At 34.4% G+C, this 25855-nt stretch overlaps 1 protein-coding gene across 1 annotated transcript; it reads right to left on the reverse strand.

Moving 5' to 3' along the window:
• Positions 1 to 16407: 16407 nt before the first annotated feature.
• LOC123317196 (acid-sensing ion channel 4-A) lies at positions 16408 to 25845 on the reverse strand. Its single transcript, XM_044903602.1, has 7 exons — positions 25658 to 25845; positions 25389 to 25520; positions 22055 to 22214; positions 21773 to 21997; positions 21321 to 21469; positions 21136 to 21269; positions 16408 to 16857 (listed from the first exon to the last, which is right to left on the reverse strand). The coding sequence occupies exons 1-7, from the start codon at positions 25751 to 25753 to the stop codon at positions 16428 to 16430; spliced, it is 1326 nt and encodes a 441-aa protein (XP_044759537.1). The 5' UTR covers positions 25754 to 25845; the 3' UTR covers positions 16408 to 16427.
• Positions 25846 to 25855: the final 10 nt, after the last annotated feature.

The following is a 25855-nucleotide window of genomic DNA, read 5'->3' on the forward strand; positions in this document are numbered from 1 at the left end:
CCAAATAGCTTCGTATATTCACGATGTTAATATTGTTCTCATACAAAAACATTCAGACTAATCTATGCGTAAGCAAAAGGGATTAATGAAATTTTTTTCGTATCTTCCAAAACCAGATTTGCTGAAACTCATGGTTGAAAAGGGATAATTCAAATCAGAAAGGTACTTTGGCTTCATCGATAGATTAAATAAGAAAGCTAACATGCCGAAAATCATTAAAATCTAACACTTAATGAGATTCATTGGGATTTCTGGGCCAAACTGCGGCAACTCTATATATATATTTCTGTATTTTATACACACTTGCCCCACTAAAATTTGTTTTGGCTGGTAGATTGCGAAATAAAGAATTTGTGTGTTTTTCCACGAGGTCCCAAAATATATATATAGCTCAATCAGATTTGATCCCGAACTAAGAGATGTTTTTTCTGAAGAGAGAAATAAAATTATACTCTGGAATCCGAAGTAATTTGGATATAGTTTATGGGCACCTGAGTTAAAAAAAAATTAAAATCTTCTGAAGAAATTATTCGAATGTTTCAATTAGTTTGGAATGCAGGGGACAGCTTTTGAGTACTTCATATAACTTTTACAAGCAAGAAGGATTTGGATCTGACAAGAGTTCTTCGAAAGTATTTGAACTTTTCTATTCATTGAAATTATTTTTGTATTTTTTCGAAATACGAAAATCCCTTCACTGCCCAAATGTTTTTGTTCAATAGGTCTAATTATTTTCCGGAAGATGAAAACTTTAAATATCCGTTCCGTTTTCAAATTACGTCACTGTGCTTCCTGAATGATGGAAAATATTGACGAAGAAGGAAAACCAAGGGTTCCTAGGCTCTCATTCTATCGTAGTCAGTATAGATTCAATCTAAATATAACCCAAGAATTTGTGGCAAACTAAATCGAGAAACAGAACACAACTTGAAGTCGTTAGAAGAATGACTGAGTAGGGCGCGCTGCCAACTATTTTTCGGCATTGTTGAACCAATTGCTTTGCATCACAATCGTAGTCGTGTAAAACAATAATTATTACATAATAAGCTAGTATCCTTAAGGTGGCCTTCGATACACCCGTATTTGACTCGTGTGGGTAAGCAACTTCAAGGTTGTTTGAGCCCTTGAATGAAAAGCTGAGTGATCAGTTACATCATGAAACTTGATTTGTTGAAATCGAAAATAAAAACAAAAAATCCTCAGTGGTAATCCAGGAGGTTCATTTATGGACACTTAAGTCCGATGAGCTTCTTAATTTGTAAATCAGTCGATGATTTCTTTAAGATCACTGTCTTATGATTCTAGAAAAATGTTTTTGGAAGATACGTTTGAATGACAAAGTTCTTTTTCTTTATAGAATTTAAAAATAGCTCAGATGTTGATTTCGGAAATTATTGAGGTAGCATGTGAGTTATCCGTTTTGACGCACGTAGTCATAAATTGAGTTGATGATAGATGATTAAGTCATACTAGCTAAAGTCTTTTTGAAAATTTAAATTGAAATTAGAAACACGAAACAAAATGAAAAATAACGCTGAATGTCTTCTTAGAAAATTAATGTTGTAACAACAAGTGAAATTATGTCATATCCAATTTCACCTATACAGGTCGTCCTAAAAAAGACACAACACTTGCACAAGAGTGACAAACGAAAGCTAGTATGACATGTGGGGGTGAGTGTGTGAAAGCCTTATTAACTCCACGCAATATGGATGGCACAAATCACTTCAGAGCCACTCTTAACACAGTCCATTAAATATCCATAAAAGCGCGTGATGTGGATGCACAGAATTAGAAAAAATTCAATCACAGAGCTGAGATCGTCGCACACTTCACACTTACGTTCGCAAGGCGTTCTGAACGAGAGCAGTGACGTACCAACAAATATAAACGAATGCAACCTTATCCCAGGATGTAAGGAGGCTCTGGATTGGTGGATAATATTATCCAATGGCTGAGGCTGTTACATTTCCGTCAGTCTACCTTTTTAGGATGGGGAACTGGGATGCTGAGGAAAATTCGAATTTTCTGAGTGAGCAGTATGACCGTGCAGGGATTGGAGTGGGGCCCTTAATACCCAGAGAGGGGGAGAGAAAGAGCGTTCACCTAATGCCTCATTTTTGAGCTGGACTTCAGGGGGCTTTGATAACGCCATCAACTGATGAGTTATTGGACACCATGGCGTTTATGAGTGATGTTTTGACACATTGAGTGCGGGTACACCGTGGTTGTTTATCAATAATTTCACGACTGACAGGTATATTGATGGTTGATATTACTACAAGCAATTATGGTCGTTAATACGTTGAAGTGGAGATGAGCAAAACTATATTTTGATTATATGTTTTCAGGGGTTCGTTGTGGGTATGTGAATGGTCTACTTGAATTATTCCGAAGGGTCAAACATAAATTCTTTGCAAAAATAGTATCTATCGTGCTTTTTATTGGAGAGTGCTACATGGAAAAAATTGAGTGTAGTGTCATTAAAGGTTGAGAAAAAATCATGCAAAGTGGAGCATTGTGTTTTCACTTGAAAAATTTGAAGATACCATAACAGTGAATGTCGAGAATGCCGAATATTCTTATTTCGATAATGATCGCACATATAGCTAAAAGTCTAGTTCAGAACATTTTGGAGATTATCAATTTCAATAATATCCCATTCCATAAACATAATATAACGAAAAAATGTGGAAAAGAATTAATCAAATAGAACAAACCTGCAGGAAAAATTGAAAATTATGCAAAAAATCTTATATTGTCTAAAAATGGGAATGCTTCTATATATTTGCTTCAAATATTGGGAAAACTTTAAAGACCCATTACCATCGAGTGGTACCCTAAGAGTTTTCAGTTCCTAGTTCTTTAGTTTCCTCTCCACGAAGATCGTCAGAATTGAAATTAAGCATGAATTCTTCATTCCTAATATGACGGGTTACATTGCAGTCATTGCACTATGATGATGAATATGATCTTAATGTTTATTATGCCACCGCCGTCATTAAAGACGGCTGTGATTGTAGTATGACCAAGAGGATCTTTGGTATGACTTTTATTACATCATCTACAGCTCGTCTTCCAGTTTATAAGATGGCATCAAGGAGGCAACATCCCCTCTAACCAAAGTACCGCTCTGGCGGATGCCGCAGTGATCTATGGGGCAGTAATTGTCACAGGTTGAGAAGTCAATGGATATTGCTAATTGCTATTGAAATTGAAACAAAAATTATTTCAAGAGGGCGCTGATATCATTTTTTTCTGAGAATAGGGGACCAAATAAATTTGGGAACCACTGGACAATCTGAATTCTCATTAAGTCCTTCCTAAGGTGACAGTGAGCAGATATAGTATATTCAGATACCCTTTAGATCTCACTGTATAAAAGTCCCGATGGATCTTTTTCGAATGATCCAGCCCTGAAACACTCCACCACAGTGTTTTCCCTTCAGTTTCTTCCTCCTTTTCAGTTTCTTCCTCCTTTTCAGTATTCCTAACTAGTGCATTTTTCTATTCTGAGAAAGGTGGGCCTCAATTTCATCAATTCACCTTTAATTTGTTAATTTCCATTTGTTGGAAATGGATAACTTTCGTTGATTTCCAATTTTATTGTTGACATTGTTTCAGAACAAGGTCGTTTGTGATATAATTCAATTTAATAATTTGCAAGCCGCTGGCATTTCGAATAGTGAGTAAACTGGCGATGTGAGTAACCAAAATCAAAGGAAAAAATGGGTTCTTGGAATAAGGCCAAATGCGAAGATGAACTGGTCCAAACTTAATGAAATTACGTATCTTAGGACGCTCATTGAACATTTGATTGATACTCAATTATTTCTCGACAGTGACAAATCTACCTACAGAAAATATTGGAGGAATCAACAAGAATTATCAAAAATTGTGTAGAATTATATTGAAGAAAAATAGAACCGTGAATCACACAGATGGCTGATAGTTGAAATGTTTTTGTTCGATTGTAGGAAGAGCTGGAGGTTAATAATTGTCATTTAGCAAAAATGAAGATGCCCCATTGAGGCAATTGTGTATAATGAGCTTCCTCAGCTTCAACAGCTGCCTCGTCATCATATCAGAGAGTGGGTGAACTGAAGGTCTAGTCACATTTGTGTAGTCAAGGGGTATTATTATTATATTTATACCGGGTGTCCCACCCCAGACGCGGCGCTCAATTTGAGAGAGTAAATAAAGAAAGGAGGGTGTTCAAAAGCCCATCATAATTTGAGCTTGCCATTCCATTTTTGAAGTCAAATACAGAGTGTTACATTTGAAAAAGTGTAACTTTGGTCTATATCTTTGTTTTCGAAGACCCTGTATATATGACAATAATTTTAAATTGTGGTTTGGGACATCCTACACACACCACAAGAAAATATACTCAAAATATCTTCATTTACTCCCTAAAAATGAGCGCCGCGTCTGTGGTGGGCCACCTGGTATATTTATATATTTTGTTATTGCTCTTTTTACAATTTATCTTGACTTCAATTTTGTTTTTGACATTCAATGTATCTGGTGGTGAATATCATTTCATTATCATTATATCATGATCTTAGTTTCTACAGAGAATTTAGTATCAATCAACAAGAATTATCAAAAATTGTTATAATGAAAAACCCTATAAGTATTCAATAGCTGCCTTGTCATCAGACTATCAAAGAGTTCGTAAAGTGAAGGAACCCTTTTATGAGAACGCAATTTACGATTTTGTTATTTTATATATTTATGTTTTTTATTTGCATTTTTAACAATCTATCTTTGTCTTTGACTCATCATGTATCTGATGGTTAATAAAAATGAAAATGAAATCGAAAATGAATCTTTTCTGAATATAACTGTGATGCAATACATATATGAAAATTCCTCAATTCTCAATCTCGCTGAAGATATCATCACAAACATTTGTAATAAATGAAAATGGGGAAGAATAACAATTGTAGATTTTCTCAGAGTATCGGTTGTTTGGGAAGGAATGAATCTGAAGTTTGTTAGTCAATAATTTATTATTCAATTAAATAATTCTATTGGAAAATTAACCAACACATAAATTTTTCGGAGGATATACTTTGATTCCTTCCGCACATTTCTTGTTTATTAGGTCATTCTTCAATTTCCAATGGAACTAGGGAGGGGTTAGAAATGACCACTTCTGTACAGGGTGCCAGAAAAACACAAACGAGGAAAATCAATCCTACGAATGAATTCCAATTCTGGATGTAAGAAATGAAAAGTCACCTGAAAGAACAAATAATCCCTCAATCAAAACAAACGCTCTTGAAAATAAAAAATTAATCCGTAAATTTCCACTCACTTATCTAGGGCTAGGAAATAGATTGTATTTCGAAGGCAGTTCCTTTTCCGGATATAGATTCATACCTATAAAGTATAAAGTTTTATCCCAGTTCTCATATTAGCTGTTAAATGGTGTTTTTTGGGGGTTGCCTCTTTGCCTTACTGCACTAATGGCAGCAAATTTGAATTGAGCGTTAATTTAGGGACACGCTTTACTTTAGTGGTAGGACGGTAGGAGTATGTGGGATCATACTCCGATTAACACATAAGTACACATAAGTATACCTCAGTTGCATCTGTAATTGAAACGTGACTCTGATGTATTTCACCTGCTGCTTAATCGTTCAATTCATCAAATTAATTTATGTACCAAATCATATCAGGTCTTACGAGAAGCTAATATACACTAGACGTCCAATTAATCGTCCTAGAGATATAAGCAATTTACCACATTCAATTCTTAAATTTAGATATACCCAAGTAAATCTAGATTATTTTCTATTTGGAATTGTTCCATATCAATTTTAGTCTCCACTGTGAAGATAAAATCTGGCCGATGTCCAGAGCAACTCCAATTAAAACTGATACTCTAGAATTCTTTCTATTGTCAATGTTGATGTGATTGCGGGGTTTGCTTGAAAATAGGTCAACTTCGAATTATTCTTTGTTTTGAGCCTGGCAGGACCAAGTATGGAGTGAAATCCTTTCTTAAATTTAAAATAACATGGATTCACTTTTATGGAACTAGAATGATACAAAATGAATCATAAATAATTCGGACATGTATGTACTAGGTATGTCATTATTCATTAAATTTGGATTGATGAAATAAATTCTCATCCCTCGTGTCTGATTCCAACATAAATTTTTCAGCATGACCTGGAGTTCATTATTGAAGCAAGCAAATATTGAACCGTTTCGGTTTCTTTTTAGCAGAAGGGGCAGACGCGTGCAAGCATCTTCAAGGTCCTTTGGCTAATGTTCATCTGGCATTGTCTCCAAAAAAATTTTAGAACTGTTGGTACTTTACATGTCTAGATAAATGAATTAATCAATTTTGATTCATCATGCCTTCCAACTAACCGCATGATGTACTTGATATACAGGGCTGTCCCAGGATTAATGGAAATAAATTTGGATATAGGTTTAGAACCTTGAAATAAGACGAAAAGTTTCCATGGAGGTATGTCTGGAAATGCTTCGTTGAGGAGTTACGTTGCTTTAAAGATGAAGACTTGTGTATGGATTTATTCAATATTTTCTAAGTATGAATAAGATGAACAAATGAAATTTTGAAGAGGTATTTTTCGAATAGAGATGCACCTAAAACTAATTTTCTCACTCATCCCTGATAGCTAGAGAGGGGTGAAATCGATAACCCTTTTTGATTTTCTACTTTAATACCTTTTCACAGGCCTCGAATATAATCTTCTGAAACTTTTCAGGGTTTTCACTCCCAATCTCTGGAACAAAATCAATTAAAAAATTGAAATAATAACAAGGCGTTATGTAACGTAACGTTTCAGTCTCTATATCAGGCTCTTTCATCAGACGTAGGTCAATTTCTGAAAATCTCTTGAATTGTATCTAGGTTATCATCTATGATTGTAGCCAATCTCATATCTCTAGTACTAGAAACAGACTACATTTTGGCCTGTGAAAACACACTTAACAATGAGATGGCGCTCAAAGCATACTTTCAATACAGAAATACTCTCTGATAACAATTTTCTGTTTTATAATTAAGGGGCGCGAAATTCGAATTCTATTCCTTGTATTGAATTTTAATATCGACTTTGTTTAGAAAAGAAAACGAACATCCTCAGCGACAAAACAAAAGTATGGTTTTGTTTTGTGATCAGGATGTTAGTTTTCATCCGAAGATTGTTCGGAATCAATTAATATCAATGAAAAAGCTGTTGGATGTACTGTATTTTTATTTGTAACTTAAAAAATTGGACAACAAATAAAGCTTTGACTAGGACAGGACACAAAAGTATATGGTGATCTGCTATACGTCGAAGGTGTTATTTCTGTGCAATAGGTTGTTTTGAATTATAAACTTAGTTGAATTTGTACAGTACAATATACATTATCAGAAATTAATATGAAACAATATTCAATATACCATCATAACATCTTTATACTCCATAATCCTTTGATTGTAGCTTTATTTATTTGACATTAATTGTTAATACACAAGAACAGAGACTGCATATAAACGTTGATTCATTTAATTTTGAAATTACCGGATGACAGTTCTTTCTTCAGTAAATTAATCTAAATATGATCTATTCCTGTTGAACAATTGGCTAAATTATTATTTTGATCCAACAAAATACACGTGGAGTCTTAAATCTTTCGTTTATAATGATCCGGTTATGTCATTAAAATTTTAGTGTTATTCCAATCCATCACGTGGTCTCCTGTATTAGAACAAACATGATCTGTGCTGCGACCTGTGATCTATTAATTTCTCTATTTTTAATATTATTTTTATGTTCGTGTTTTCTTATTTCTAGAACTCTAGATGTTTAACCTGTATAAGCTTTAGCACAAATACTGGGAATGTTGTATATACAATTTTTTATTTAAAATTTTATTAAAAATGATAGTATTTCCGTAAAAAATAAAATATGTCGTCCTTTGATCTGTTTTTGAACAACCTACCAAAAACTGCCATGATCTTGTCTAGTTGCTTATAGGATCGAGCTCTTGCAATTCCGAATGTCAGTTGGATCAACAGCATGGTATTAACGATTTGCTTCGTTGTGTGTACCTACTTGATTTTTGCACAAATTATGCCAAAAAATTTTCAAATGAGGAATTTGGCAATATGATGTTCAAAAGCAGACCTAAGAATCAATTTTATTCAATCAAGTTTCCAGAAAAAAATCGTCATTTCAATACATATTTCTTGATGAGCCTGAATGAAAAGTGAAAAATTTATGCGTTATGATTTCTTAGTCTGCATATCATAAATATTTCTCTCTAGATATTCTCCTGTAGATTGTGTATGCACAAACCTAAATCAAAGTCAGTTTTTGTTCTTCTTTTAAGTATTATCCTTATGAAGTGATCTTGTATAAAATGCAAACGAAAACCTGATAATATAATTTTTAAATTCAAGAACTGTTCTATCATGAAGGAAATAAAGAAAGTGCTCTCTAAATTAATGATTGCATTTTAATTGTGGATATTATTTATTACTAATATTCAATATTGGTTTGATATGCAATAATTAAATCCACATTCAAAAAAGGTCTCCAAATTTTTTTGAATATGTAACAAAAATAATTCAGATTTCAAATTGCATTATGATATGAATGTTTCTACTTCCTATTGATTATGCAACGATTACACAAATATCACATTTTCCAGAGATAATATGGAACAAACATTGGCAAGCCATATTTGGATCTATACCTAAAGAAAATGTGTTTTAATGTTTTATTTAGATGATAAAGCGCGGAACACAATTCTGTTTTGGGTTGACCTGGATTAAAACTTTTCTCTGATGGGAAAGTAATTGAGAACTAGAAATGCTCTCTTCATGTTTCAAGTTGCATATTTCTTCCTAAGAAAAAATCAGTTTTCATCTGAATTTTTTCTCTCTACCTATTCAGAAGTCAGCATCTTTCTTCACCAAGACGCGCTCGTTTCAGATTGAGAATAGAAACCGCTGCAATTGTATTTATAGACGAATCAGAGCTCGGTCGTTAAAAATATCGTCAACAAGAAAAAACAAGTGATCGTAACTCTGTTTCGGTGGTCAGATCGCATTTTTGACAGGTTATTGGAGCGTAAGGCGTTGCCAGAAACTTTTTCACTCCGGAGCTCAACGATGTTTTTTCCCGTTCGATTTTCGGGATACGAAAAGGAAAGACGAGTTCAACAATTCTCGAGCCCGATCGTAATGTTTTCGTTGGCATGAATAATATTAAAGAATTCGAGGTAATTATTCGGTTCTTGATTTTTAACGGCAGAGTTTACGTCAATATTGCGGGTATTTCATGCCAGGACTAGATCCGATTGAAAGTTATCGGTTACAGATCATAAATCGTTTGAATGCTGCATCCTTGATATAAACGTGAGAATTTAATGCCCTGATCGTAGAATTTCTATTGAAAGAAAAATATTTTTAACAGTCAAACAGTCATGCTGTGTCCCAGATCATGTCCCTCTGTCATAAAAAATTGACCTGTATGAGTGTTTTCACAAATTCTGATTTGTTGTTGAGTTATTGCATGAGGGTGGACACTTTTGAAAGAGACACCCTTTCTATTCAATTTGGACTAAAAAGAGGTATTTTGCTTCCCAGGGTACCTAGATAATAAAGTTTGTAATGGGTGGGACAATTTCGAGAGAAAGGATAGGCTTAGGCAGGTTTAGATACTAGGATTGGTATATACCCCCCACCCTTCCTCGCCTAAAAATATCCTGTTTACACCAATCAGGGGAATTTAGTACCATCACAGCCGTCTATAGAGTGGGTATTTTAGAAGGATGTGGCCCTTGTACTGCATCGTTCCTCAAAAGGTACTTAATATCGCCTAACACCCAGGTGTAAGAAAGAAGGTGGAGGCAAAGAATGTGAGGGTTCATTCACAATGATCCTAATTCGATGGCAATTTCAACGTAAATTTGACGAATTGGTATGGTGTGCAAGTGACCAAATACGAAACATAATTTTTACGTTTATGTGCATCGTAGCCCAATCATAACCATTAAATAAGTATACAGGTTGAGTCTTTGACTCGTACAAATATTTTATTAGTATACTCTTGAGGTCAAAAGAAAATTTTTTTTCTTTACCATTTTTTCCGAATCGGCTCGGTAAAAGATACAGGCTGTTGAAAAACCATAAAAAATTTTATTTTTAGTTCTCAAGAACGGTTTTATCGAATATAGTTATTGATTTATTTGATGAATCTTTTTCAAACACAAGAAATCACCCAAGTCTTCCAGTTTTCTCATTATGACCATTACGTACAGTAAAAATACCAAAAATTCAAATAACCCAACTCTTGAAACCAAGTTGGACGCTATCTAATGAATATTTGAACGTTTTGAAAAATAAAAGTATTCTTCATATTTTTCGTATACTTAATGCGCCGTTTTCAACTAATTTGATGTTCAAAAATTAAAAATTGATTTGTGAAATTTGACAAATTTGGTAGTTTGGCTGAATACAACTCTGTTTGAAAGATCCACAGACTTGTAGTGTCATAGATTTAAATAGTTGTTTTGACGGTAATTTTGTTTTTCCAGAGGTTACACAGCTCATTATGAAAACTTACTTAAAATGGCTATTGTATCTTTTTATCAGGATCGAATCGGAAAAAATTGTATAAAAAAGTGTTTCTTTTGACTTCAAAAATCTAGTGTTAAAATATTTGTACGAGTCAAAGGCTCACCCTGTATATCCCTCAAGATAGTCCGGAAATTCCCTATTGGCTCTGAATAAGGTTGTTCTGATGATATCAAATAAAATTGAAACCATTGTCAGCATCTGTTCTTCCCCAATGAAACGATCTATCTTTCAGCATCCTGAACTATGGTGGTGAGCTAGTTCGATTTAGATCATTCCATTTGGGAATACTTCTATCGGCAAAATCTAGTGATATTTTTGGAGTATTTTTGAAGCTGAACAGTCATTTTGATTTCTACCAAGTTTTTCATTAGCCAAAATTTTCATAAGTGAGAGAAATCTTTTAAACTTGAAGTTTGAAAGAAAACCTATAATTATTTGTTTAATCATGTTGTTAAAAAGTTAAAATCAACATACCTATCCCTTCCTTTGTATATGCCATTTCCATAATAATAAAAGAAATATAAAAATATTAAAAATATTTCAATGAATTAGAGTAGATCTCAATCGTTGTTGTTGTTGAAACATAAAATAATTTTGGACAGTTGATAATTTTTTGTTGCATTCGAAGCTTATGAATAAAAGGTTTACGTTACGTCTTACGTTAATTGTTAAAGGCCTCTAAAAAAATTTCTCAATGTAAATGGTTAAGAATGAGAAAAGGGAGATAAAAATAGGAAATATCGTCATGCCAAGCAATTCTTCAACCTCTTAAATCTAAAATTGAATCTCAAGTATCATTTCATTGTTACAGTACTTCATTTCAGAGATTACGAATGCATAGAAGAGAAGATGCTGAAGGGAAATGTAGCAAGATCAGGGTTTTCCTCATCCAAAATTCATTTTGAAAAGATTCAATCTGGAACAACATTTCACGAAACTTTATATGAGGAGAAACGTATTGTTTTCAAGACGATTGGGCCATATACAGGGTGATTCATAACTATTGGGACATAGGCTAAGGCAGATTGTTTGGACCAAAATATAGCTATAGCACCAAATATATCTACCTCAATGAAATATTGCTGTGGAAAAAAAATAGAGGGCGTTAAAGTTGATTTTTTTTTCGTTTTTTGCTAATAATTTCATGGAGACTATCCATGCCCTGAGTGTGGAAGGATCTGCAGGTCACGGTTGGGTCTCTTTAGTCACAGGAGGGCACACAGTCGCAACTAGCACTAAGAAGTTACAAGTCTGTTCGAATTTTTTTTTTTTTCCTTCTTCTTTTTGTAGATTTATTCCCGGTAACGGGATACAGCAATGAATGAATATTTTTTCATCATTTTTTTAAGAAAAACACAATTGAACAGTTCAGAGCATCAGGGATTTGAAGTAACGATTTATTTATTTTATTTATTTATTTCGACGATAAAGCATAATTAAAAACAATGTAACATAAAAAGAATAAACTTAAATTAAATGTTCTACGTGGCCTTCTCTGACTTCTATGCCTTTTGTAATTCTTTTAATAAAGGAATTTCGAACTTCGAAGAAAATATTATTCTGTCCCCTTATAAAAAATTCTTTAACTTCAGCGCCCTCTATCTTTTTCCACAGCCATATTTTATTGAGGTTTATTTGGTCCTATCGCCATATTTTGGTCCAAACAATCTGCCCTTAGCCTATGTCCCAATAGTTATGAATCACCCTGTTAAAATGATAAAAATTACACTGTTTTTTTTTATTTCAACATTCTCAACTACAGTAAATGAAAGATCCCCACGAGACCATTATTAGGTACTTCTCCATTTCCTTGCCCCGGCAAATAACGCACTGCATCCTATTGTATTACAATGCTATCGAGCATTTCAGGCCGATAAAAGAATTTTCACGTTACTATTTCTGGACGGGCCAAACTTCAGACAGTTATCGAAAATGTAAACATGACTAATGCGAACTTATTTTAGGATGGCTTCTTCTGGTGGGAGTGCGGGCAGGGTTACTCAGGATTGAAACATCTGAATGGCATCATCGAAGAATAAATTGTGTAAAAATCTTTAGGTGGACGCACGACCGGAAAAATAAAGATGCCGATTTTCTTAGGAGCGAATTCCATGCATTCCACTATTGAATCAATATAATTTCTTGTTTCCGTTAAAAGGTTAAAATTAAACAACCAAAAGGTTCGCGCCAAATACACTCCTGGATAAAAAAAAAACCGAAGAAAAATTTTTCACCAAATTCATTTTAAAATATCTTTTCCATCGACCTCTTAATAAAAGCACTGTTTAACGTACACCAAAATTAGCTGTTAATGAATCCTTTTATTGGTTAATTTCCTATTAATGCATTATTGTCATGGGTAATCGAACATAGAAGTATTCAGCAAGTTCCCAAATAATTATTTTATTTGTATGCCGCATTGATTTTTGTAGTACCTAGCCTAGCGGGTGAATTAAGGAGAGATGGATTGTGGAGGTTGCAGGAAAATTATGATGATTAGAGAGTAATCAATATATCTATGTACTACAACTCCAGCTGCACACATTATTTAACAGATATTACCTATAGGGAACGATATCAATGTGATTTACTCAAAATGTCACAACTCGAATATGCCCTCTATGGACTATTCGAATTGTTCGATTGGCCGCATAAATATCAACATTCCGATATGAACAGAATTTATTAAGTGTCAAATTTGACTAGGTATCGATAGAAAATTTTTGCAATCAAGAATTCACATTCAATTCAAAATGTGGTCGACGGAAAAATCTTGTGATCAACTCGTTTATTAATTGAGCGATTAATGATCTCGAACCTTAAAATATCTCAATCATTAATCGCTTTATCTTTTGAACCACTTTATATATATATATATATCACGGATTCTTTACAGCTGTCGCCGTTTCTCCGTCCCCAACTTCCATCTTTTCCTGTCGTGACATGTATCCTCCTCCAGATCTCTGGCCGACATCGCCTCTTCCACATCGTCCCTCCAACTTCTCCGTGGTCTTCCCCTCTTCCTTCGTTCCGGTGGTACCCATTCTAAAATCTTTCGGGGCCATCTGTCGTCTAGCATTCTCTTTACATGTCCAAACCAAACCAATTGCCTTCTTTCAATCTCTTCCGCTATTGACCGACCCATATCCATTTCTGCTCTTATAATTTCATTCCTAACCACTTTAACGATTTCCAAAATAAAGCCTATTCTAGAATCATCTCTTCTTCTTTATGGAAACTGTATTCACAAAAAAATCTAAATTTAAGTTTTCACAGAATTCATTGATTTTCTCTGGAATTCTTTCCATCATACATTTTATAGTGTTCTCAGTCACTTTCTGGGATGCTGTCTTCCACTTTTGTTTGAATTCCGCTAAAGTTTTGGTTGCTTTCTTAGTCTGCTTAATTCTCTTTTTACGAGAGCCCAATATATTTCAATTGGCCTGATTTTTGGGCAAGTTGGTGGATTCGCCTCTTTGGGGACAAAAACCACCCGATTAGCTGGGTACCATTTCTTGGTGGCCTTACTGTAGTGGCATGAAGCTAAATCTAGCCAGAAGATTGTTGACACATCGGCTCACGTAAAAATGGTAAAAGTCGCTTCTTCAAGCATTCCTCGATGTATATGCTCGAGTCAACAGAGCCTTGGCCAACGATAAATTTGCTCCTTTTCCCACAAGTGCAAATTGCTTGCCAAACCAGGAATTTTTTAGGAAACTTAGCTTGTTTCTTCACGCGAAATTGTTTGTCAACATTCCCACGACAGTCTGCAGTATAAAATTCCTGACCAGGAAGCTGCGAGAAATCGTCCAACACGTAGGTTTCGTCGTCCACCACGCAACAGGAAACATTATGTAAGAAATCTTTTTTAATTTTTTTGCTCTTGATTTTGCTTCCTGTCTGGCACTTTCTGTCCTTTGTATCTTCTTAGCCCACTACTCGACTTGATTTTCTGAACGGTTGACTGCGAACAACCCACAATTTGGCCACTTTCCGTCCTGAGAGGTTAGGATTCTTCTGATAGAGACTGATGGCTTTCTTCACACTTTTCGGGCTACGAAACCCCTTTTTCCTCTAGGTTCCTTCCTTGCGGTTGATTGTAAGGTCTTCCTTGAAGCGTTTAACAACTCTCGAAAAAGTTTCTGGACGAGTCTTGCGATTTTTTTGAAGCTCCAATTTTGATTAGTGTGAAAAAGTTTCACTATAAATTCTCGTGCTTCCACTTCGCTTAGCATTTTGCGACAGAATTTAAGTGAATCTATCTAAGTAAATGTTCCACTTGTTTCTGACGTTCATTACAAAGTTTTCTATGATCAGCAATTTTGATTATTTCAATTGGTTTAAAAGATATAGGGGTTTTTGTGATTCACGTTCAGTCCTTAGAATATAAGAATGTGTTTATTTTTCATAATTTTATCTCTATATATTCTTGATGTGTTAGAGTTAGGGGAAGTGTGCCTATGATGGCATCCTGCCTATGATGGCACACTATGGAAAAGTCTGTTATTATCAAGTGATTAAGCTTCTGCTCGCTAAGGATGTCGCCAGATGGCATTATTGGAAGGTATACGTAGTTACACATGAATAATACGTACCTTTTAGTGTTTTTTACGGCAGTTTATTTTTTCAGGTAAGTTTTGATGTATGAAAATTGTTTCATTTATTTTCGAATTATTCAGATGCTTCCAAACTTTGTTTAAAAAATATTTTTACTTCCCTCTAAAAACCCTGTAACAATGCTGTAGGTATAAAACTTCGAGTTCATGTGGTACTGCAAGTACCTCATTCGATTTGTTGAAAGATATATGACATTTATGCATATGATGGCATAGTCAAAGTGTTCCTAAGATAACATAGGGTGGCATCATATTCTTTGTTCTTGAATTAACAGCTATGGCAACAAGAAGTAAGAGACAACTTTGGAAAGATGAAGATATGGAGGCAGTGCTAAATGCTGTGAAACAAATGTGATGGGTTGAAAGCTCACAGCTAAAATTTTCAACATGCCATTGACAACTTTGAGAGGAAAGTTATAATAATAAGGGACCTGCAAAAGATGATCTAGGTGGACGAAGGCCTACTTTCACGAATCAGGTGGAAACCAAACTGGTTGAAGACCAATTTAATATTTTATTATATTTTATTTTATTTCCAGATATATGCCATCATAGGACACATGCGCTTATATGATGGCACCCAAAACCAAATCTTTGAAAATATTTTCATTCATTTCCTTTCAGTTTAATGTTGAAAATATGCGAAAAAATGTATACTACATGTGAGTAACAGCAAATATGTATGTGTAGTCGATTATCCAAAGAAAAATTTTTTCACTAAGATATTTTGATAATTCGTTAAGGGTGCCGACATGGGCACACTTCCCCATATCGTTAATGGTATAAATTGCATAATTTCGTATTTTCCTATCAAGAAAGACCTATTAATATCACGTGTATTAAACAAGAAAATGTTAAGAGAAGATCAGGCTTCAAAAACTCATTTAAGGGAGTATCATTGCGTCACTAATTACCTCCAAAGGGTGTTCAGAAATGAGGAGGAAATTGAAACTTTCTGCTCTACCTTGTATACCATCAAATTCAATTGAAATTCCTGCAGACTCGACATCAGGTGATAAACTAGATGGAATAGGCTACAAATAGACAATAAAATGATCAAAATCGATGCACACCTTGAAAAGTAATTTTGAAATGAATTCGGTGAACATTTTTTCTGTCCGGTGTTTTTTTATTAATTTTTCGATCAATAAGGATTCAAGGGAGTTTCATAAAATAAAACTACAAATTCTGCGTCAATATTTCTGATTTTGACAATTCCTCAAAACTACTTCACCATTTGGCCGGTTTCTGTAGGCAAGAAGGTACTCCAGAAGTCTTCCCACCATTCGCAGATCCCTCAACGAAGCAATGCGCTCCTCTTCCCTTATCTTCTGCCTTCTCTTACGAAATATGAGTCTCAGGAACATCTCGATCACCTCGATCAGTCCTATGACGGACAGGCCAAGGAACAAGCCAAGAGATCCACCAAGATCAGCAATGAAGGCACTCCAATCGTAGCTCACCACTTGCACAACCGTGGTAACAATGTTCGAGGTATAGCTGAGGTAGAGAAGCGAGAAAGGTGATGTATTGGCTGTTTTTCTTTGCATTACTTTGGGAAGGTACAGATAAAGATGGCAGGGTTTCGAGCAGATGCAATCTTCAGAAAATTCCTTTCTTTTGCTGAAAATATTTTTTTTGTCAGTTGAATAGTACTCTCTCAGTTTCTACAATTGCAGAAAAAAATACGTAAAATTTTGGAATTGGTCGAATTTATTCCATGATTGTCTACATAAAACTGAGCAGCAGATGCAATAAGAAACAGTTATCGACTGTATAGGTTTTAGTCAAAAATAGTTATCGGGGAAAATTTTTAAAACTCTCTTTAACTCATTCTAGCTTTCGCTAACTCTTTTATTAGCTTCTTCCGGAATGTAAGTTGAGGTTATACAAGTTAAGCCATCTCCATTTTATTTCAGAAGAAATCTTTACCATCAACCAAGAACCACAGTGGTTTTATGTTTTAACCTTGATATTGTTTATAATGTGCCAGATGATGAATGTATTCTTAACGTCTGAAAAGAAAAGATTTCTAAAATTTTTTTTATTGACAATTTGTAAATCTATTGATGGTAATCGCATTTGTAATTTGATTATTGTATATAGTATTGTATAGGTATAATTTTTGTGAAGAAATTGCCATTGATGGTAAAGATTTCTTCTGAATTAAATAGAGATGGCTAAGCTTGTATAACCTCAATTTAAATATTCTTGAAGACGCTAATAAAAAAGTTGGCGAAAGCAAGAATGAAATGAAGCGAGTTTTTGACTATAACTTCAACAATAATTTTGGTATTGTTAGATTTCCACCTGGAGATGGCAAGGATTATCCTTATTGGGCTGTTTTCTACTGGTGCAGCCGTTTTTTTTTTAAATCACTTCTTCTTATGCTGGGTGTGTGTAAAAACTTGAGGAAAGTAGAAGGCTTTACAAATAAGTTTGTCATCATGCTTGACGGATTGTTAGGTCAACACAACACCTCCGGACCTCTCTGCCACTTCTCTTTTCTTGCTATGGAAATATCGCCATTTTATTGAATTTCCTTTTTTTCTTCAATATTCTAGCTACAACCTTGACGTTTCTTCACCGACCTTGGTTTTTTCTCCAGTGCTGTGAAGCACCGTTTATTGTGGCGCCGGGTATTCTTTCCAATCTCTTTTAATTCTGCAGGGTGTGAATATACGGAAGCGAAAATTTTTTGATTTTCAGCTATTAATTTAATATTGGGGACCTGGCAAAGTTTCATTTCATGTTGGGTAGATTGCTAGGTCACTACCCCGGGATGTCTTCGACATATTCTCAATATATTGCTTTGCTCTGGAAATACCGCCATTTCATGAAATTCCGTGTTTCCACTATACAGGGTGTTCCAAATTAAATCGGCTTCACAGCGAACTCAGTTATTATTGATGCTACGGATTCGGTTAAATGGGCAAACTAGTAGCCTTTTGAATGGCCTTCTCGATGCCGAAAACATACCGAAAATTGACAGTCGCGATTTCAAAATATTTCATAAGCTGATATTTTTTTTAAATGGAACACCCTATAGTTTATCATTTCGATTCGTAATAAACATTTTCAACAACAAAGCTCATATCTCCTTTTTTCCTAAAGTTGAAAATGAGCGACTTATGTAAAAATATTCATCTCATTCACTAAAACAAAAAAATTCTTTGTTTGTCGAATAAAACCTCACCCAATTTTGACACTTGATGACAATTTTTGTACTAGTGCATCATAGACATAGAGACATGGACTGAGCAATGTCAGCATGAAATTGGCTTTTTTTATAGAAAGAGAGAAATGATGGTCGGGCATTTACCTTCTCTTTTTTGTTCACATAGAGGTGAGTGTGGACCAATCAATATTCTAGAAAGAGACAACTGCATTCCCGACGTGCGTTTCTCTGTGTCAATTTTTTTGACCGTATTTTATGCATAGATATGAAGGGAAGGCACAATCCATGTCTATATGTCTATGTAGTGAATGAAATGAATATTTCCACATAAGTCGCTCATTTTCAACTTGACGAAGATAGGTGATATGAGCTTTGTTGTTGAGAATTATATTATATAACGCGACCATCAATTTTCTGTTTGTTTTCTGCATCGAGAAGGCCATTAAAAATGCTACTAGTTTGCCCTTTTTACCAAATTCGTAGGATCAATAATAACGGAGTTGGCAATGGTGCCGACTCAATTTGGAACAGCCCGTATAAAAGGTGACATTTTGACCCGTACAAACATTTTAACAGTAAATTTTTGAGGTCAAAAGAAACACTTCTTTCCCTTACCATTTTTCTCGAGGCGGCACAGTTCAAAAGGTACAGGCTGTTGAAAAACCATAAAAACAATTATTTTTAGTTCCATCTCACAAATGGTTTGAATCGAATAAAATATTTGGAATATTTTGGAATATAGTTTTTCATTTGTTTGATGAATCTGCATGTTTCGAACACAAGATATCACCCACAAGTCCCAGTTTTCTCCTATTGAAGATTAGGTACCATAAAAATACCCAAAATTCAAAGAACCCAACCCTTGTAACTAACTTGGACGCTATCTAATGAATATTTCAACGTTTTGTAAAATAAAAGTATTATATATTTTATATTTTCTTTATAATGCGCCGTTTTCGAGTAATGTTATATTCAATTAAAAAGTATCTGTGAAATTTGAAAAATTGGTTAGTTTGGGTGAATACAACTCTTTTTAAAAGATACACAAATGTGTAGAGTCACATATTTAGCTAGTTACTCTGAAGGTAATTTTTTTTCCAGGAGTGGCATAGCTCATTAGGGAAACTTAAAATGGTAATATCTTTTTTTCAGGAAAAAAGTGTAAAAAGTGTTTCTGTTGGTCTCAAGAATCTACCGTTAAAAAATTTGTACGAGTCATAAACTCACTCTGTATATGTTTTCACAATTAATTTTTATAATTGCGTTGCTTTTTCTACGCCATAGATTAATATTAAATTAATCTATGTTCTCTACGCAACTACATTCATTATTATAACTTCAACTTGCGTTAAATTTCAAAGTTTAATCAATATTCCAACTTACTATTTCCAATAATTCCAAATAAAAAACAAAAGCAAAGATCGATTCTTCGGCGCCCAGGCTCCCCAATCTCCTCATAATTCATCAATGTATAGGGTGTACCAAAATCGCTGTCCAGTGAGGGGATCTCGGAAACCAGAAGAGCTATATAGAGCAGAACAGATGACAGGAGCTTTTTTCAGAGAAACAAAGAATGGTGTCTCTGTATGAGAGACACTTGACGATAATCATGCACTAATTATGCTCTATGAGGCCAAGCTATATCGCCCACAAATGCGTAATATGCACCCCATATTTTACCTCTGAAACTTCTAACAAAACTGTAGCACATTTTATTTAAAATAAGGTTGAATATTATGCAAGTCAATGCAATGCTACTGATCATTTTAATTATTTATAAGATATTCTTGATGCAGTTTGGACATTACCTGCTATATTGTTCTATAAAAAAGGAAGTTCTTAAGAAAAACAGAATTTCATTGAATGGTGGCATTTCCATAGCAACGAAATTTATCGTGAAAATGACGAAAGGGTCCAGGGGTATTCTCCTAACAATACACAATCCATCCAATACAATGGAAACCTTTGTGAGGCGATCCCTTTTTTGAATTCTTAGGCAAAAAATGGAAATTTTCTCTATTTTTTCCCTATATTCTCACCCTGTACAACAAAAAAAGCTTGAAAAAGTAAATATTCTGCTCTAGTTACGTAAAGACTATCTAAGGATCGTGCTTCATACCCCTGGTGAAAACTCCAAAATCGGCGAAGAAAGGTTGAAGTTACATCTAAAATTAAAACAATTGCAATTTGCAACACAAAATTTATACAAAATGTATCAAAGACGTCCCCCAGCTTGTGATCTTATAATTCACCCACCATCGAAAAAAACGTTGTGAGGCCCTTTACTGTTCTAAACTTCTTCACCAAAAATCGGAAATTTTTGGATTGAAAATTAAAAAAAAAACTGCACTCGTGACACACAGATGAAAAATAATAATTTGCGACACGGGATGATAATCCAATTTTATCCAAATTATGGCTAGTCAAATTCAGACAATTTTTCAGGTTCCCTTCTCCATTTGCTGCTTTATGATTCCTTCATTGTCACTTTTAGTAGGACTGAAGGAAGCGTTGAAATTAAAAGGACTTTAAGTTTAATTATATGAAACTGGCTCTTAGTTTAAATTTCGCTCCTATTCACTAAAAACCATCATTGAATAATTTGTCGATGTTTTCTTTCATGTTATATGTATTATGGAGCTCTAATAGTCAACAACGAAAATATGTAAAATTGCGTATTTCTTTCTGGTGCTCCCAAAATACCTCTTGCCAAATCAATTCACCTATTGAGCATATTATTCATTTCATCAATAATCTCAGAGTTATTGCAGGATGGGTAAATCAACCTGCCCTTCATCCAAGGTAACGAACATGAGTACTCTCTCATCAGCTTATCGTGCATGCATTCTTCCAAACACTGAAATCAAAATTGACAGATAAGTCTGCGTTGAAAGGTTGACCCACATACTCGAGATTGGCTGTAATTCCTGATAGACACACATGGTTCATCGGTATGATCTACCATGTGGAATTCCTTCACTTCTATATTTAAATAGATTGACTCTCCAGGTTCGATGAAAATGAATTGCGAGTAGGTTTCCATCTGCTCCGATTGATCTGTTGAAGAAATCAGATTGTAAGGTGAACTACCTATACACGAACGGTTTTTTCAATCGCAAAATCCACCGATTTTTGTAGAGTGAGACCAATATTATAGACAGAAGAAAAGAGTGTTTAGGGTTCTCTTTTCAGCTGAACAATGAAATGAAATCCTGAAAAAGATTCTTCATTTTGAACCGATTTTCTGATCCCTTGAGGAAACCTTATCCAAGAACTGTTCATGTATAGCTAGCTGAATAAAAGTTGGGTACCCGAACATGGGATCCATTATATTAACACAAGTTCTGACGATGAAATTACCTGTGATAAATTCTGATGTATCATGTATGAAAACATTATATCCTTCGGAAAAATCTTGAGCAAATACATAGTCCTTCGAATTTTTGTTCAAATTTCTCGTAACTGCGTAACTTCCCAAGTAGAACACCATACCACCTTCCAGGGAAAATTTAGAAGACACGTTTGTTGTACTGAAGGTGTGGCAGTTCCCCAATTTCAGATACAAATCAGAAGTTACGTTCATATCTGAAAAAAGTAGATAGGTAAACGATTCTTCGGAGAATTCCATGAACAATTTCTCACTTTTACTCCCAACGATTGAGTTGTATCCGTAAAATTGCAGAGTTTCATCGACAGAGTAAGTGGAGGCATTCATGAAATCATCTAAAGTATATTCATCGAATTTGAATTTAGAGAAGGCTCCTTTGTTACTCAATTCAGTTCTTCTTCTCATTCCATATTTCTGAAGAAATAAAATTAAACCATTCTGAACCATCAATAAAAAAAATATACTACTTCAGCAATATCTGAGTTAGTGATAAGGAAATATAAAGGGGGACAACACAAAAAATTAGGGTTGACATCTAACTTCCACCCCTCGTAGAGGGTGCATGACGAACAATGAGAAGTTGCGTAAACTTTATAAATAAAAATGGACTCCTATTTTGTGATGTCATGGCTTGACGTAAAAACTGCTGAACCGATTTTATCCATTTGATTTTGAAGATTAGACGGTAGAAAGAAAAAAAAGTTCTATGAAGTACGCACTTTCAGCGGTAGGGAAAGCGTTGCAGGTTCTCAAAGATGTAAAAAAAAATCGTCAGGTGTACATACTCGGGCGTATCAGATTAAAAAATTGTATATGCCCTACGTGTCTCTGATAATGAATTCACGCTTATCTGATAGTTTGCGCGGTGGGGCTGGCCGTACGGAAGAGTTGGAAATGGTAAAAAAAAAATTTCCTCGAACGTGTCAGATTTTTGGAGGATATGTTAATTGGACCGAAAGGAAGCTACTTTTCAAGGGACTGACAATTTCGACGTGACGCAAGGTCATAGCGGTCCTTTGAAAATGTAAAAAAAAATTCGTTACTTATAAATACTCTAGCGTGTCAGATTTTCATACAGATGGTTAATCTTGGTATTGTATACGTGTTGATCCATGAATCTGACATTAATCAGGGGGGGTTTTCTTAATCTGACACTTTGAAGATTAAATACAAATACATTTTTTGTCGAATATCTCCTTGCCTGTATCTCTAATCGTTTTTGTATCCATTATGAAAGTTGTAGATAATAAAATTCTATACAACTTCCCTCTGAAGCAATTTTGCCTACTCTTAACCGTTTTCGAGTTAGATGGCGATAAGGGCGAGGAGCTTAGCCACACATACGAAAGGCCAAGGTCAATGTAGAAACCCAGTCTAATGTACATTCATCGCCACATATCTCAAAAAGGTTTGAACGTAGAAAAAATTGCTTGTGACGAAATTTGTAGGAAATGTTATGCTCTACAACTTTTATAATGAATGCGGAAAAGATTTGAAGCCCAGGGGAGGAGATGATTCAAAGAAACTTTTTCTTGTGACCTTTATAGCAAATTTCTATTGTTTCTGATTGCTGAAACTGTCAGATTATATTTTTTCCGTTATTCTTGAATCATTAGCTTCAAAATAAAAAAAACGCCAACGCGCTCGAGAATGTAAACGTGACATTTTTTTTTGCAACTTTGGCGCCATCCCCCTCATTTTTATCACGCTTTAATTGTCAGATTGAGAGAATATAATTTTTTCCACTTGTAATTAACCACATATATCTAACACGCTCGAGTATGTACAATGATCGATTTTTTTACTATTTTGTCAGGCTGTCCTAGACAATTCCCCCTATATACAGGTCTAATTTTTGGTATAGGTACTCTACAGGTTCCAAGGTATCTCTCCTTGTATTAATCTGACACGCTCGAGTGAATCCCGAATTTCCCTCTTCGGCTCCCCAACTATTATACTATGTAGAAGGTTATAGAGGAAAAAATCTGGAAAAGTTGCCTGGGCAGCTGGGAAAACCAAGAAAACAGAACGAAATTTAAATTTCGAGCTCAAGTGTATGCTGGGTAGTCTACCCAAGTCATTAACACTTCCTGGCACTTGACAGTTAACAATTGAATGTAATGAAGAACACTCTATATCAATATTGATTTAACGTTCTCAGATGCACTTTCTTTCATAAAATAAAATAAAAGTTCAAAATAATTTTTTTTTACTTTTCTTAGTCTTATAACTTAATATTTTATCTCTCATTTTACTTCCAATTACTTAATATACGTATATTATTTCTCATTATGGCAGGACAACGTCTGCGGGATTGGGTAGTTTGAAATAAAAATAGACCTGCGTAGCTTTTCACACACAAGGCGCCTATAAAAAAATTAAAAATCAAGAGACGGAATTCCGAAAATACAAAACCCGGGCAAGACAATCACACACTAGAACCACTAAAACCTACCAACAAACATATTTCCAAATGAAAGTCATTAAAGCGCTATTATTATGAATCAATCAGCTGATTCCATAATTTTCTTCGTTATAAACAGTAAAAAATATTTTCAATAATAATTGCTCGACGTCTCTTTCATATTGTACGTAATTCTGAAAAAGTTGCAAAACAAGGTTATACATTTATGGAATAAAAAAAATGCTTTTTTGTTTTGTTATTGCGGTGCCATCTTGAGGTTAGCAAAAAGACACTGGCGTAAAAATTGAAGTTTCTAGTTTCTACGTACCCACAATAACAATCGAAAAATCAGTTCTGCACCATAATTACGAAATTAAAAGAAAAATTATTTGCAATCATCACTATTTTACATTATTCAGAAAAGGTAAAAAAGCGTTGCCCAATTTTTTGGGATAACAAAAAATATTCGAGAAGTATTCGACGCATATACACACAGGGTGTCCCAAAACTAGTGAATCAAACGTCACACCACGATAGAGTAGACCAAATACTATTGAATGGCACCAAAATTAGTTCAGCGAAAATGTACCGTTTCCAAAATAATCAGAATTTTATGAAAATATCTAAAGTTGCCGATTTTCGAACTATTTTTTTCAATCACAGGGTTAGTTTATGATAAAGGATAGCGATTTTAAATCATATTAATCCTAGATTATTGTTTTATCACACCTTATTAAAATTATTCCAAGTAGTTAATCGAAAACCCAAATAGATGTAAATTAAAACAAGTGTTTTTTCTACATAATTTGTATTACTCAGAATAAAACCCCTCTATAGGGGTGATAATATGGGCGAAAAACGCTGTCCTTAATCACACATTGGCCCTGTGATTAGAAAAAGAGACCGAAAATCAGCAATTTCAGGTAAGGATTTTTTGGAAACGATTCATTATCGCTCAACTAATGTTGGTGTCATTCGATAGTATTTGATCTACTCTATCGTAGTGGGACGTTTGATTCACTAGTTTTGGGACACCCTGTATATATATATTGATTATGTCTTTCATAAATGTATTCGAACCATTTATTAATTATTACATAGTAGTTGAATAATATATTACACCGAGATCAAGATCAAATGATAATAAAAAAAGAATTACAATCTTTATTTTATTTTATACTCACAAGGAAAAGTTGCGTCTTATATGCAGGTTTTCTACAAATAGTTATTGCTGGATATTTCATTGTTTCATTGAGTTTGAGCATGTTTAACGTTGTTACTGGTGGATGGACCAATTTTCTTATACAAATTTCGAGCTGTAATACATTATAAAATAAATATTCCATTATACCTACTGATCGATACCATTTGAAAGTCGAAACACTAGGTACTGAAAAAGTTCTACACTGACAGTTATTCGAAAGTCCTGCAATCTTCCCTTCAACTATCATACCTCATAAATAGTAACACAAACACAGGTAACCAGTATGATCAACCTAATGAACTGCTTTGGATCTGTGAAGCAAGTATTGAAATCCACAAAAACCATTTTTCACTTCCAACATACATCGATAATTGAATTGAAATTTAGCTAGCGCGCCAGAAAATGCATCATTTCACTGGCTAATAAACAAGGGAGATAAAAGCTTAT

The sequence above is a fragment of the Coccinella septempunctata genome, chromosome 7 (assembly GCF_907165205.1).
Source record: "Coccinella septempunctata chromosome 7, icCocSept1.1, whole genome shotgun sequence".
In the NCBI taxonomy this organism is placed as follows: Eukaryota; Metazoa; Arthropoda; class Insecta; order Coleoptera; family Coccinellidae; genus Coccinella; species Coccinella septempunctata.